At 45.5% G+C, this 15,755-nt stretch overlaps 1 protein-coding gene across 3 annotated transcripts; it reads right to left on the bottom strand.

The window, feature by feature from the left end:
• Positions 1 to 4,875: 4,875 nt before the first annotated feature.
• On the bottom strand, positions 4,876 to 14,222 carry SLC25A47 (solute carrier family 25 member 47). 3 transcript variants are annotated; one of them, XM_054635226.2, is made up of 6 exons: positions 13,983 to 14,222; positions 8,622 to 8,665; positions 8,282 to 8,353; positions 7,845 to 8,027; positions 5,916 to 6,186; positions 4,876 to 5,176 (listed from the first exon to the last, which is right to left on the bottom strand). In XM_054635226.2, exons 1-6 carry the CDS (start codon positions 14,008 to 14,010, stop codon positions 4,890 to 4,892), a joined length of 885 nt encoding a protein of 294 aa, XP_054491201.2. In that variant the 5' UTR covers positions 14,011 to 14,222; the 3' UTR covers positions 4,876 to 4,889. The 3 variants fall into 3 exon arrangements, with proteins under 3 accessions (XP_054491201.2, XP_077036813.1, XP_077036814.1); XM_077180698.1 differs by lacking the exon at positions 8,622 to 8,665 and having other exon boundaries at positions 13,983 to 14,219; XM_077180699.1 differs by lacking the exons at positions 7,845 to 8,027; positions 8,282 to 8,353; positions 8,622 to 8,665; positions 13,983 to 14,222 and adding an exon at positions 6,902 to 7,019.
• Positions 14,223 to 15,755: the final 1,533 nt, after the last annotated feature.

Below are 15,755 nucleotides of genomic sequence, written 5' to 3'. Positions count from 1 at the left end.
GTACTATGTACCTTGGTTTACTAGACTGTATGTCTTCTTGGGCTGCTGAGAGCATGCTGCACACAAAAAAATAGTGAGTGTTACAAGGTGGGATCAGTACAGAAAGAGTGGACATCTGTGAGTTGAACACTGGAGAAAGAATATCTGACTTGTCTTGCTGTCACCTTCCTCTCTGACATTGGGCAAGTTGCAGAAATCTCACTGTACTTTTTTTTCTGGAGCTTTTTACCTGATCTGAGTGCCTCTGGAAGAAGGAAGTCATCAGGAAGCTGTCAGATCCTTGATATTCTCAGGTGGAAGATAGTATAGAAATGCAAATTTTAGTTTCTAAGTATAAATAACAAGTGTTAAATCATGATGTGAAAATTGAAGTCACACTGGACACAGGGATACTTCTAGTACTGTCTGTTCTCTTTCACTGCACCAGGAGGTTTAAACTAGGGATATTTATTTTAGGATGTATTCCAGTGAGAAAATATACTTTGTTAAAATACCTCATGTAATATTTAATTATCTCCTTTCATCAAAAGAACTTCAATGGCTTCACTATGATTCCTGGAAGAAAAATCCAAATGATTAGTTATTTGTTTTGATCTAAACAGTGCTGAGTGCAAACTGTTAGATCTGTCTTGTATAGAATAGAAAATTGATAGCCCAGGTATAGTCTAGCAAAGATGGTTTTATTTGATGTAGATAACACAAGTGGGTTAACCTGGTTATGTTTGTTCAAGGAGCCAAGGGAAAGGCAGAAGTGCAAGGCAAACCTAGGCATATTGCACAAGTTTCAAACTTGTGCTGGAAATAGCAAGGCTTAGCTTTTGTCTTTTTCTTTACAGTTTATGTGATCAATCTAATGCCATTGATTTCAGTGAATTAGTGAAAATGTTTCCCAGAGACTGTCTCCATAACCCACAGGCAAAACATCTCAGTGCCAGCAAGGGCTTAACAATGAGTAGAAAAACTTTTTTTTTTTTTTCCTAGAAATAGTGGAGCAATTCTTAGGGGGAAGAAGCAGCTTCTTAAATCCAGTAATAAATAAGCTAAGTCTTAATTACTTTGGACTTTAAGGATGACCTTCCTGTTCTTGCAGTCTACTCTTTGTCATTTTTAGCCATACATAAAAGATAAGCCTTAAATTGACTTTAAAAGTGCTTTTACAGACTTATAATGCAAATATATTGTTTAAAATATATGCAGATTTGTTCTGCTAGATTTATTTCATTAGCTGAGAATTTATTTTGTTATTCACCAAAGGGAAATATGCTGTAGGAGAAACAGTGCTGTGTTCTAGTCTAGATAAGCAGATGGATTATTTTGTAACAACAATTAAAATATGTTTTGAAAGTTCTAGACAGGAAGGTGATAGGAAAAGTATTTGTTTACTGAACAGCCACTGTTTTCAAGTCCTCTGAGGAATTCATACAACATGCTTCTGAGATGGTACAGTTTCTCAGAGGAGCCTTGATGAATTCCTGACTCTATTGTAATTATGGTTCGTGTCCCAGGGCTCATTTTAAAGGTCAAGACAAGGCAGTTTTCAAAAACACACTGAAATGTTACCAGACATTGTTCATTACATTTTCCTCAATTTGCTCATTTTGTCCATCTCATTGTAATAAAAATGTAGATAAAAGTCTACTTTTGTTTTACTTTTTTTTTTAAGCCTTAAATTACTGTTGCTTTGGTTTTGACCTCTCCTCCTACCTTTTTATGTGTTGATTTGGTACCTGATGTAGCTGGTCCTTGTTTTGAAGTACTGGAATGGGGAGCCTTAGAGCCCCCTTCCAGGTAGGCTTCAGACTGCTCCCAGACCGGTCCAGTAAAGGGTCAGTTGTGCAGAGATGACCTGGTGCCAGGCCAGGCTGGATGTTCATGTTCCTGTGCACAGCAGCCAGCTCTGGGATGGGGAGGGTCCACAAGACCTGTTTACAGTGACACCTCAGTGGCTTTGGTGTAAACTGGTGCTTAAGTGGAAATACAGTCCTCACAATTTCTGTGCAAAAGCACAGATCCTAAATATCTTCCCACAGAGTTTCCACAATCTCCAAGAGGAAAACTGAAACCTGTCTGGATATTCATGAGCATTGTCAGAGCAAACAGGAACTGTCAGCAACATGGAACTTGATCCTAATGTGACTTCTAAGAGTTTTTTCCCCTCAAGGCCACCAACTTTGTTGCTGAAAGAAATTATCTATATGACAAGCTGCAGTTAATATAGCAAAGCAAACCCAGTATCAGCACAGCAAATGTGGTACCTTCTTTCTGTTGGCTGGCCTTCAGCTAGCTAGTTTATCAAAATAAATAGTTCTGTGATCATTACAGTAGCTAAAGGTCAAGATAATACAAAGCAGAAAATAAAGCAGTCAAGTGCTGAAAACCAGAAGCTGAACACCCAGGTGTGTTGGGGTGTGTGTGGTGAAGTACATAATATGTGTCCTGTCAGTAAGCAAAAATTGGTTTAAATTCATGTGCCAGTACTCATACAGTTCCTGTACCTGTTGCAGTTTGTATCAGGTGTGAGTTCTTACTCAGGTTGTCACCCACACACTGTAGATGATTTTTTCCCAGGATTGTGAAGCCCTTCCCTTCCTGAAAGAAGCTGCCTAGAGATACAATTTGCCTCTCATGTAGCTTTTGTTCAGACCACATGAGAGCCTGCTTATACATGGTACTGAACACCCCAAGACACAGTTCTCAGCCCCTTGCACTGGCTTCTGCAGTTACTCCCAATCATATTTGCAATTCCTCTGTAATTTCTCTCCCTTGGAATCAGCTGTATTTCAGTTACACCCACAGGAGGAGACATTTTTAGTTATCTGAGTGCATGAGTGTACTGGGAAAGATGGGCTGTTTAATATTCAAACCTTGGGCTGCCCATGAATGGTATCAGTGCTGCCTAACAATAAAAGGTTGTTTAGTCTGTTTTGCAGGCATTGTTTCACTGTCTCAGTTCAGAGAATGTAATGCCTGAGAACAAGGTTGGCTGAGAATAACATGGCATAAAGGAGTATGGTTCCAAACATCCAGGCAGAGCAGGGGTAAATCACTACCCAGTTAAATGCATCCCTGTAGAAAGAGGTGAGGGTAGTAGACTCTTAAGAGGAATTCCAAACCTCAAGGACATAGTTAAATCTTCTGTTTTAAGGACTTTCTGACTAAAGGAAGTCTGGTGCTGACACCCAAAGCTGTCACCAGTGTGGTAGGTTGCTGAGGCCATAAGCATTTTGGAGAGAATCCAACTTAGTGTTGGGCCTTTCATTTCACTCCCCTTAAGGTGACACCAGTGTGCACCAGCCTGGTCTCTTCACCCTGCTCTTGGATCAGCTGCAAGAGCTGAGTGGACCCTTGAAAAAATTCAGGTGCTTGTTTGACATGATAGCATGGCTGTGATGTGTTTAAAAGGCCAGTTGAAGGCTTAGATTTCAGGAGGAGTTGTGGAGCTTTTTAATGGTCTCTGTGGGTAGAAGAGGTTCCCTTTATTCTTGTCTAGGAGCACCTGAAATCCTTAAACTTGTAGTTCTTTCTGTATGTCGAAGGTAGCTGGCACATCCTGTCTGCTGCAAAACTGCAGCCAGTGTCATCAACTGGTGAGAGTGACTGCTGGCCAGAAGGGTCCTAATTATGAGAACTCCTTTTAAAATGCAGTCAATGCAATCCATGCAATGTATTTTTAGCAGAATCTGAGAGGTTGGATCCGGAATGCTTCAAGTGTTGTCATCCAGGGATCAAACCAGAAGCATATATGTCTGCCTGAGGCAGAATGAGCAAACTAACATTTCTGGGTTTAGGGATTTTCCTTCTGAAGCAATAGCATGGGCACTGGTTCTTCAACTGTCTTTTTCTTGAAAAAAAAGTAGGAAAAAGTAATGAAAAATAAGTAGTAGGAAGATGAGAAAGAAGTAACAGAAAAGTCTGAAATTCTTTCAAAATGCACCTTTGGCAAAATACATTTAGCTGCTCCCAACAGCACCGTTTAAAGGGAGAAGAGTATGCACTTTTAAAAGCTGGGAATCTTGATTATGCTCTACAACTTTTCAGCTCTCTTCTAACTTACCTAACCCAGCCAATGCACGGGTTTCATGGCAGCCTTTCCTCTGCCAACCAAAGAGGCTTTGCATCCATCCCTGCCCTCGCTCCAGGATGAGAACAGATTGCTTCCAAAGCTGTGCCAAGAGAGGCTGTGCCATGGAGAGCTGCTGCTCCATGGCCTGAGGAGAGGGCTGATGCTGTGGGGCTCAGGGAGAAAATCCCACAGCCTGCCTGGCGCTGCAGCCAGACCATTAGCACAGTTATGTAAACAGAGCATGGCTGCCACTCATACAGAGCAGCAGGGAAAAGAAAGGACATTCCTGCTTCAGCTCCTGCCAAGGGAATATAATTGGAGAGTGCTTTGGGAAAATTACTGCTGGGAAGGGGAGGTTGCAGCCTGGAGCATAAATATGTGAGTCACTCGCTGAATGCAGTGCAGGCATAGCATGTAAAGAGCACATGCTGGAGAGTGTTAAATCTTACACAAACTCCCCCCAGCTCTTCCTTTGGTTGGGAGGATCATTGTCTGTGCCAGTAGAAAAAAAATTACTTGATTTACCAAAACCCCTGCTCAGACAAACAAATTATTAGAACATAAAAATTCACAAATGTTTCAAGGGCCTAAGCAGTAGCCACAGTATAAATACCTTAATGAGATAAAAGGGAGGTTTTATATGAAGCCAAGGCTCCCTGATGAGTTTGTAATCCTGTAAGAATAAAACAAAGCCATCAATTGTTAGCTTTGGGCTGAAATGTCCATGCTTCTTATGTTGTCCATCAATTCAACAGTTGTTTGTGGATGTTGTCTTACAAAAAGAAAAAAAAATAAATAAAATACACTTTGGACAGAGTGGAACAAGCTATTTTTTCTTTATATAATGATCTGTAAATCTCAGTACACCTTCATATGTTACAAACACTACCATGTTCACAGGAAAGGCACGAATGCAGTTTAAACCCAGTCCTTTGAAAAGCACTTTTGGCCCCTCCTTTCTCACACTTTCCCTCACACAGTGGATCAGGCCTTTGTACTTGTGCTGGTCCGATTCATCTATTTGCATGCGTGATTTGATGACATCCATGGGAGTACCGAATCCCCAGGCCAGGACTCCAGCAAAACCACCAGAAAGCAGAACAACAAGGAAACCTGTAGGAGAGAGTGAAGGGAGAAGGGCAGTTCACTTGCACCTCATTCAGCTACAGCCATCTCAGATTTGACAACAAACTTGGTAAACTTTCATATTTTTTGGGAGTCATTTTGTGCAGCTCTTGCAGTTTTTCCAGTGATCTCAGAGAATTTTTGCACATGTGACACTTTGAACACCATGTGAACTAGATGTGGTACAGCCTGAGAGCGCTCACACCCTCTTCAGATGGATCTAAGTTTTATAATTCTCAGGGAGATGCTCTTTTGCTGAATCATACCTATTCAATCTTTTCTCAATGTGGATTTTGGAGCCAAATCACAACTAAGAACCTGAAGTGTCTTTACCTTGTCCACCTGGACTTCATATTCAAGCTCTGGGCTGACCCTTGTCTGAGCTCCATGATGGCTCCCAGAAGATTTGTCCATGTTTAATTTCTTGCTACCCTGTTTTTGCATTAACAGGATTTCATATCCATATTCCAGGCACCAGTGTGTGGTAAGAACCCCTCCTGCAGGAGGAGGAGGAGGAGCTGCTTAGGGACAAGGTGGGACAGTGAAGCCCTCACATGCAGGCTGCTGTCACTAGGGCTGGGCCAAAGCCAGCACACACAGAGCAATTCCTCATCAGGATCTGGGTGAGGTTTTATGGGTACTGTTTGCCCAGAACCTGGTTTCCCTCTTAGTGTGGGACTAAATAAGCCCTTTTTGCAGGTAATGCCAGATGCTTTCCAATACCTACCTGGTTTATTTCTCCCATCTGGTGTGAGCCAGTCGCACAGAGCAGAATAGGAAAGGAAATATACTGCAGAAGCAGAGCAATCCCTGCAGAGTAATGCAGAACAGCCCTTGTAGAGACCCCCAAAACCTTCCTCCTTGACGATAACCTTCAGACAGTGCAGAGACCCTTGGTACTTTGGCTTGGAAACAGGCTGATGTGTGGTGGAAGGGCATGGGTTCCTCTGAGTCTGCATCCGAACTTTAGCCACCTCACTAGGGTTTGTCAACACAACCTGCAACACCAGAGAATGGCATTTTAACCCTCACCAGAGAATGGCATTTTAACCCTCACAGTTAAACAGTGTTTTGATCTCCCTCCTGTAAATTCTTGTCTCCCAGCTTTTCAGGCAATAATATTGTCTGTGAGCTCCAGCAAGCTCCAGCCTCCTCCCCTCTGTCTGTGCTGTTCCACGCAGCAGCAGCAGGACACATGAGTGAGCAGAGAGGAAGGCAAGGCAGAATCAACACAGGATATTAAATACCTGTAACTATTTGATAAACTAGATGGGTGTGGAAAGAGGGATGTCCTCAGCCATAGGGAAGCACACATCAGGGCTCTTATTTGTACCTGTATTTGAACCAAGACCGTCCATGATTTGTATTTGAACCAAGACCATCCAGGCTGTAAAAATTTAAGCCATGTTGAGTCACTGACTGTAGGAAACACCTAGAAGCCTGACCATCTGGACTGCTCTGCAAGAGGATTGTAGCCAGGCACACATTCCAGCATGATGGGATGAGCTCCACCACATCCACAGCACCTGTGGATGCTCACCCTCATCTGCTTGTGGGAAACTGCTCCTGGACCCAGCCTCGGCCCTGCCCGAGGATCCTGCAGGTTTGAAATGCAGCATCACTTCCCAGGGGTACCCACTGAGTTTAATCCTGGCAAGGCTGTGCTCTGCCCGTGCTTTCACTCAGAGTTCTGTCTGTCTTACACAAACACACCGTCGCAGCCACTGGGGGAGTTTGCTGCCTATGCTGTGCTTTCTTCCTCCTCCTGGTTTGCTGCCAAGGTCTGTGTCATGTTAATGGCACGTTCTTAAGCGTCCTGGCGCTCCAAACCAAATCCAGCACGAGCTGCCCAGCAGGACTCGGCCACGCCACGAAGGGGCAGCGAGGGCAGAGCATGACCTCCCCTGCAAAAACAAACCCACCAGACTTGTTGCAGGCTCCCCTGCGGCCTCACGGACCGAAAAAACATTCCCTGCTTTTCCAGCCGCCTGTGTTTGTGAACAAGAGCTCTCGTTGTGCTTTCCCTGCAGGGTGTGAAAAGTGTATATTATATGGCTCTACACAGATATTTACCAGATGTGTTTTGATGTATTGATTAGTAGTGCTGTATTAACATTTTAATAATAAATGTAGTCTTGTAATTAAAAGGTAACTTTTGTAGTTAAAATAAGAACTATGTTAGTGGGATTTTTTTAAGAAAGGAATGAGGCACTCGCACCAGATATCAGCCACAGGACACCTAAATCTTTCAGAGCAAAAGAATTTATTGCCCTCTTAGCAGAAGAAACAAACTTCTTCCTGCCATGAAGGTGCTGTTAGGATTAGAAGGAAGAAGTTGATGATGACCAGACAGAATCCTGTGTTTGAATGGAATTTATGCATCATGTATAAGGTGTATGAATATGCAACAGGCTATTGTTTTTAAGGGTTAATCCTTTGTTAACGGGTGTCCTTTTTCGGGCTCGTGCTGCCCAGAAAGATGAACCCAGACGTCCGTAACTCTTTGTCTTTATTGTGTCATATTGTCCTAATTCAATTTGTCCAAATTATTATTACTCTAATTGCATTACTCTTTTTAGAACCATTTTATTACTATTGAACTTTTTAACATTTTAAAAGCAAGTGATTGGCGTTTTTCACAAGGGTGTTTACGTACCCGGGCAGCGCCGGCAGCAGCTCCAGCCAGAGAAACATCCAGCTTGGACGGCTTGGCCTCTGCAGCCCCGTAGCGCAGCTTGCAGAGGGCGCCGAGGAAGTTCTTGTATGTGCCAAAGGAAACTGCGGAAACCACTGATACAGCGAGGGCTGAGGCGGTCACCCCTTTGTAAAACCCCCGGACCTCGTGGGAAACAGGAGAAAGGCGACTTTTAAAGGTGAACGGCATGGGAAAGCATCTGCTCAAAAGCACTGGCTGTACATTGCTGAGTCAAAACTTATTCCCACCTTACAGCTCATCAGCAAATCTAAATTTCAACCCTGAGGGCTCTCCCAGCTGATGCTTGCATGCAACTGGTGCCCATCCTCCCCAAGGTGACAGAGGCAGCTCTGCTGCTCTGAAACAAAGCACCTGCAATGCTGCTGAGAGGCACCCACCTTTTCTGTCCTGTACGTTTCCTGAACACAGTGCCAAAATCCTCTGTAGTGGTTCTCAGTCTGAATTCTCACCTAGGAATACAGAAACAACTTTGAAATGCAGATATCGCATTAAAATAAATAAAACGACAAATGCCGTAGCAGCAAACCAGGTAATTGACCATAAAATAACATGACCAAACTTTTTTTTTTTTAAAGACAAACTCCAAATACAGTGAGGTATGGAGATGTAATGCAGATAAAGTATTATCATGGGGCTATTTTTCTGAAAAGGAGGGGGGAAACAAAAGGCCCTCTTTGTTTTTGTTCTATAGTCAAGAAATAAAGCTCCAACAGGTACCTTTACTGTGTCCAGTGGATAACCCACAGCTGTGCTTAGACCACCTGAAACAGAGAATATGTTGGAGATGGTTAACAGCACATGGCACAGCAGAGCTTTTCACCCATCACAGAAGGGCACTGGCAATAGCAGAAAACAGCTCCAGAGCCCAGCTGTGCCTGGCACCAGACTTCTGGAGCTCCAGTAATGACGTTTGGGCCATGAATAACAGAGAAAAATGCAAATTTCTGTGAGACCAAGGCTCACCCAGAGGAGGAAACAGAGTATGGGAAATTTATCATGAAAGACAAGACTGAGGAAGATGAGACAGGGAGAGACACTGAGAGCGCTGCCCCACGAAGGATGGAGGGAGGATACTGGGCTCTGCTTGTTTCCCCCCTCAGCTTAGGCACTACAGCATCTTTGAACTATGATCAAGCGTCCCCACTCACAGAGTCTGGAGCAATTTTGGTTTTCAGGGCCCGGCGGGATTTGGGGCAGGGAGGGATTAGCGCTGGGAGTGTCCAGCGGCTGCCGAGCCCGCCCAGCGCAGCATCACACACAGCGTGTCCAGCCCCGGGCCGCTGTCAGTCCTCCAGCAACACCCCCTAGAGCTCACTCCTAGAGCCTTAAAATAGCCCCTGGATACGCATTAATCCCCTGAGACAAAGCTTAATGGCAAGTCAGGAGGGCTAAAGAGCTCCAACACGGATTTCTCTCTGTTGCAACAATAAATAGATCTCACCTCACTGCATTTCTCAGCTCTGAGCTAAATGCTGCAGGTAACAGAGGTGCTGACCAAAAAACTTCCTCCCAGTACAACACCTGCGACACCTGAGAGGAAGTCAGGCTGGAGAACAATGGAGCTGTGTCCATGTGAGCTATTTAGACAGAGACCCAGTTCATAGAAGTGCTGGAGGAGCCCATCAGGCAGCCAGGCATTCAGAGATACAAGGCACATCTAATGGCTCACCTCTTGAAAACTGCCTCTGACAGAGAAAAATTAAAACCCAAGCTACTTAAAAATGTGTTATTGGTGTGGGCATGTTCATCTCTGATTGCATGGCTGCTCAGAGCTCTGGAAAGCTCTCCCATGTTCTGGAGAAAAGCAGCAGCTGCTGTTGTGAGTCACCAGGAGACAATCCCAAAGTGCGTTACTCAGAGGAAAACAACCAACAGCATCTTTCTTGCAGAAAATTGAGGTTTGTTCTTCAAAAACACCTACCAAATCTGACACCAGATAAACAGCAATGAAGGGGGGGAAAGGGCCTAGATAGAAGAGAGACAGTGATGGAAGAGACAGGGCAAGGGGGAATACACAGGCAATAATATGGCTGGGAGAAGCAATGGCTTAGGTCCAAGCAGAGAGTGACAATGCACAAAGTCATCTGGGGACACCTGTGCTGTCCCAGGCTCCTGGCCAGAGTGAGCAGGGACACTGGCAGCCAGGGAAGGGCAGCACATGGGCCACTGCCAGTAGAGCAGTGCTGACCTCACAGCTGCAGTCCCCAGGCCATGCACCCCATCTCAGCTGGGAGGTTTTGACACATTTCATCATTTTCAGATTTCCTGAACCTTAGAGGAGATGGGCATGGGCTGAGCAGATGCTGGGGACACAGGGGCACCATGCACAGCTAAGTCCTGGCTCACTCCACTGGATAAGGAAGGTAGGAGCTTTGGCTCATGCAGATCACACACCAAGGATGATTTGGGTCAGTGTTTGACAAGAACTGACCTCCCTTCTGGAGAAATCACCCTGTTCACACAATAGGATACAAAGACAGCAGCACAGTAGGTTGCCCTAAACAGTCTCTTTCAGCCCTAAAGGCTCCCCATCAACTTGGTTCCAGTAAGGATCAAACATCTCCACTTGGGAGGGGACCATAAAAGCAAATTTTTCACTGCTCCCAGCAAAGATGTGAATCCCCCAAACCTCCGAGTAACCCAACCTGCCATGAACTGTGCTACTTAGGGGCACAAAGCACTCCAAGCAGTTGTCAGAGCTGAGGAGCTCGGCCAAGTCTGCCAAAGGCTGAGGAATGAGGGCTCTGCACACTCTCACACGATATAAATAGCCTGGCACTAAGATAGCATGACCCACACATGCCCTGTTTGCACAGCAAAATCAAAGAAGGCCAGCAATGAACAGTGGGCATACAGGAGAGGGTTCCTGTGGGACTCCTGCTGAGTAACACTGCATCAGCTGTGACAAAAATAAATACTAAAACCAAGGGAATTACCTTTTTTGGTTTTAGTGAGCCATTTTTTATGCCCTCTTTATCTGAGATATTCCCAGGTATTGAGCAGAGCTTGCAGCATCCCCTACACACACGGAGGGCACAGAACAGATCACTCACAGTCCCTGCACAAGTCAGGTCACTCTGAGCAAGCAACTCAAATAAAGAGAGGATCTGGTGGGGTGGCAATCACAAGGGAGCAAGTGGCAGCTGTACAGAGCCCACCAGGCTGCAGCAGCTCTGAGCTGATGGCAAACCTTGGCTGAGACATCCAGGGACAAGCAGGGATCATTGTCCATGCACTGGATGGGCAGACAGTGACTTTCAAAACCCTTTGTTTTGTGCAGAGTTGGGAACATCAGTGCACAGACCCTAAGCAAGCTCAGCTTCATTTAGTCACACGATCCCAGCAGGAGCTGCTTTATCTGTAAGGAGAGGGCATGTTCCTTCTATAGGGGGATTATTTTATCTTTCCTTGGACTGCATGTAATCTCCCAGCTGTGGAAAAGCCCAGTCCTCCTGCAGACCCTGCTGCACTACCACCACTGGGTAAACCTCAGCTTTGCTTCCCCAAATCTTTACTCCTGACATAAGAGTCAAGTCATCCTGCAGTCATCACCAGCCCCAGCCATCAATCCCCATCCCCTGCCATGGCCCAGGCTGCTGCTGCAGCAGGGCTAGAAAGTGTCCATGAGATTACAGGAAAATTCAAGTCAGAAGGGACCTCAGGAGGTCTCTAGTCCAACCTCTTGCTCAATTTTACTGGCCAGGAAGGACTGCTTCCTAAAACATCCAGCCACATTTGCTGGTTATAGAAAGTCTCCTAAGCATGTTTCTCTCATGTTTTTTTTCTATCTGGAGCCAGAGCAGATCACTGTTTCTTGGGCTGAAGATGCTGAGCTTCTTTACCTCATTGCCACAGAATTCATTGCCCAGAGGTGATGCACAGTATTTGTGCAGAGGCTGGAATTCAAATGGGCATGGCCTCTGCTGTTTTTCAGAGGTGTTTAAGCCATGCTTTCTCTAAGACACTCTGAAAATCGATCTAGGTCACTAGAGTGTCATTTACTAAACAGAAACTCTTATTTTTTTTTGTTGCCTCAACTTGCTTGATGCTCCTTAGCTGGATTCACATACTCCTTAGGAACATGAAAACTGCTTCAGCTCTGGCAAACATAAACCCCAAAACAAGCTGAGCACCATCCCAGTTCTTGCAGGATAGATGTCCAGCCCCAGGAGCTGTCCTATCTGAGGGGAAGGATGATGGCCTCAGAAGCCCTGGCCAGGTGCCTCCCCTGTGTCTATGGGCAAGCTCCCAGCTCTGCCAGCCAGTGAGAAGTTGCAGTATCCCTCCTAGAAAAGCTCTGAGCTGGACATAGAGGACAGGATGGAAAATCTTGCTCTCTGACAGGCTGAGGTCAGTGAAGTGCCTTACAAAGGCAAAGACTTTTCTGGTCCCAGCTGGATCTCCACAGCCTGCATCCCCTCAGGCTGAGCCTGTGTCCAGGGCACAGGGGAGATTCTTGCTGCATGGCTGGGCAGAACACGATGCTGGAGCCTGGACAGGGGGTCACAGCACAAACCCTGGCTTTGCATGGGAGCCAGGACAGAAAACTAAGGTGAATTGCCATGTTCAAACTCTGTTTTCAGCTCATCATATTACCTTGCAAAAGAAGCTTGTCCTCAAGTGACCTGTCTCAAACTGTGCTAAAAAAGCAAAGGAGTCCAAGAAACAAATGCAATCATCTCTGCCCCATCATGAACATGAAGTCTGAGAGGAGGTTTGGTTAATCCTTCTGGGATGGACATCCTGTTGCCAGCCCTAGGACAAGGCTTCCTTCTGCACAGGGTGCTCTGAAGTCAGAAGGGAAACAGGAGAAGAAAGACAAGCTATCATGGTGGGGCTGGTTATATCCTCCTCTCCCAGGAAGGGTCTCCCAACACCCCTGGAAGACCAACACTCCAAGCATGGGCACAACAGGCACCTCCAGGGCTGGATGCTAGAGATGCCAAACCTCTCCCCACTTGCACAAGATGAGCAATTAGTGGGCAGGGTAAGACTCAGCATGGTCCTTCCCAGGACAAACACATCTGCAGCAGGACCACAGGCTGTTCCTGGTGAGGGGACAATGCCAAATTTCAGCAAATGCCAAAGTGAGATCTGTCATGCAGGCTTGGGCTGGATGTCTCAGCCACCTGGCAGGTTTACCTGGCCTTTCTGTCAGTGGTGAACCAAAGGCTTTTCTTGTGGTATTTATTGGTATATATATATATAATTTACTTTATATTTTATATATATATAAATTATATATATATATATCTTATATATATATATTATATATATATAATTTATATATATATAAAATATATATAATTTATATTATATATAATATATATATTTTTTTACTGGTATATATTATCTTGTATACTCCACTAAATCTAATGAGATTTCAGCAAAGAACTGAGACCAATGGATACATTTTGTCATTTAAAACAAAGTTGGGTTTGAGCAGTACATGCTCTAAAAATGTCTAGAATTTAATCACACTTCTCTCCTGTTGCTTTTTTTATATACAGCTAACCTACTTTCTCCCAGATCAAAGCCTGCTGCCTGGCTTGCCTGCACTGAGATCACCATCACAACTGCAAATGCATCTTAACCCAAGATAAGGCAAAGGGCATTCATCCAGACAATCTGAATGCAATAAGAACACTGTGCTTCCTCCCCTCCTGTCTCACAAATCACATCCTCAGCCCCCCTCAGCCACCATCCCAGCAGCCTGCTGAGACCCCTGGATTCCAGACACGTGAGGGTTTCACTGTCAGGGCTATACAAGCTGGCTTATATCTGCACAAAACCTATTACACTCTGTCTCTTCCTATTAGTTTTACCCTGTCCCACTGCAACCAGACTGGAGGAGATTGCAGGCAATGACCTCAGCTGACCAAGCTGCAGCGCTGCCTCTCCAGCAGCTCCGTGAGCCTGCTCTGATGACATTTCCCACTTCATGAGGAAGAACACACTTTTAACAAGCAGCCCCCCATCACAGATTCTCAGCTCTGCTATTGAGACCTGCTCCTCAGCTGAACAAGAAGGAAACACAGCTATCTGCTTTGGGTAACAAGCACCAATTCATGCATTTACCTCCGATGGCCCCAGCAATGAAATCCATGCAGAGCGCGGCTGCTGCCGAAACCACCCCGAGAGCGCTGGGGAGGAGGGGAGGGGACGAGGATCCAGTTCAGTCTTCCCAGAGCCCTGCCAGTCCTCCAGAGACACTGGTTTGTAACAGGAATCACCTTCCTACAGTCTGCCCTTGCCTCTGGAGATTGTGAGTCTTGCTGGTACTGGATGAATTTGTACGCTGGTGGCAGAGCTGGGAAGCCTGGAAGTGTTCCAGGAACACAGTGAATAAATAATCCCGTGGAGCCCTGAAATGCTGTGCCAGGACTGCTGTTCCCTGTGCCCTTTTGCCTGGAAAGGCCCAAGGGGGGGTGACTTGCAGGGAAAGGCTGGCTCTGAGGGGGCCATGCCCTGCTGTTGTTACTAGTCCCACAAGACAGCTTTGCACACCCGTTTGCCAGAGGACACTGCTGGCCTGTGCCACCGAGATGCTGCATTTGTGGCCATTTGCAGGATTCTTCCTTCCCCTATCCCAGCCCAGTCTCTCCTTCTGATGGACCACACGCCCTTTCCATTAATGGAAATTCCTTCTGCCTTTACCAAGCCATTTTTCTTGACTTTGCTGATGCTTGAAGCTGACTCTAACTTCTACATATTTCCCCATAGATTATTACCCACTCATTATTTGTACAAATTGTGAACCCCTGTAATTAATCTAACCACATCCAGAGTATTTGCTTCTATTTCAGACAGCAGCAGCATAGTTTTCCCAGCCCCTGGAGCAGCTCTTCTTCATCTCTTGCTCAGATTCCTAACCCCCTTTCCAGTGTCAGCTCCTTGTAGAGAGACCTGCTGATCAAAGGGAACCAGGAGTTCAAGGAAATGTCATATTGCCTGCTTTTGCACAACAGTCCCATTACAAAAGAGTGCCTCATCTACGTGTGGGAGGTTAAGCTTTGTCCAGAGAGACCCTGGAAACCAAAGTCCTGATGCAATGAAGGGCTTGCCAAGGCGTGACCTGAATTTTACCCCTCTTGTGGAGGTTTTCCCGGGTCAGAGCCAAGGTACATTGGCAGCAAAGGGAAAAGAAAATTTCACGGCTGCTGCCCCCTGGGTCAGCTTTACAGGGGAGCTGAGCACTTCAGTACCCACTGCCATTTCCTGCACATTTCCCAGGAACATATTTCTCACTGAAGCACGTGTTTGGGGCTGCTGTGGCAGTGACAGAACAGCTCTGTGTGAGGGCAGAGATTCTGGGAATTGAAAATGAAAGTATTTTTATTAACTTGCTTCCTGTGATTTCTTATGCATCTTTCCCTGAATGCTTTTTGTTCTGAAGAGAATAGATTATTCCAGTTTAAAATCATGCAAGGACAGCAAAATACTTAAAACCACAAGTAAAATATTATCTAGAGAGGTAGCCATGTAGCTGCAAAAACACACTGGGTTATTTAGTAGCTCTTCCTTGATATACCTGGTGTCCATACAGGAGTTATTAATGGTTAATCAACAGTCTGTGCATGCCAAGTGAAGGGAAATCTGTTGTTTCCTCTTCTCCCATCATCCCATTCTGCTGCTGTCCTTGCAGGACCCCTCCAGCAGCAGAACCAGGGATGGTGCCTGTTGTGTCAGTGGCACACAGGGACAAGGACACAGTTCCCTGTGGAGGGGCAGCCTGGAAGAACATGGGGGTGGGATCTTTCTACACATTGCAGTGACTGGAGCCATATCAGCAAGAAAATAGAGGCTGGCTGGCATTTCACTCTGGCTGACTAAAGCAGTGAGGCTAATTAG

Source organism: Agelaius phoeniceus, chromosome 6 (genome assembly GCF_051311805.1).
Source record: "Agelaius phoeniceus isolate bAgePho1 chromosome 6, bAgePho1.hap1, whole genome shotgun sequence".
Taxonomy (NCBI): Eukaryota; Metazoa; Chordata; class Aves; order Passeriformes; family Icteridae; genus Agelaius; species Agelaius phoeniceus.
This window is presented reverse-complemented; position numbering and strand designations above follow the sequence as displayed.

Coding starts and splice junctions, on each gene's coding strand:
- SLC25A47 (XM_054635226.2), bottom strand. CDS start 14,010: ATGGATTTCATTGCTGGGGCCATCGGAG. Junction 8,666..13,982: donor CATTGCTGGGGCCATCGGAG/GTAAATGCATGA, acceptor TCTCTGTTTCAG/GTGGTCTAAGCACAGCTGTG. Junction 8,028..8,281: donor AAACGTACAGGACAGAAAAG/GTGGGTGCCTCT, acceptor GTTTCCCACGAG/GTCCGGGGGTTTTACAAAGG.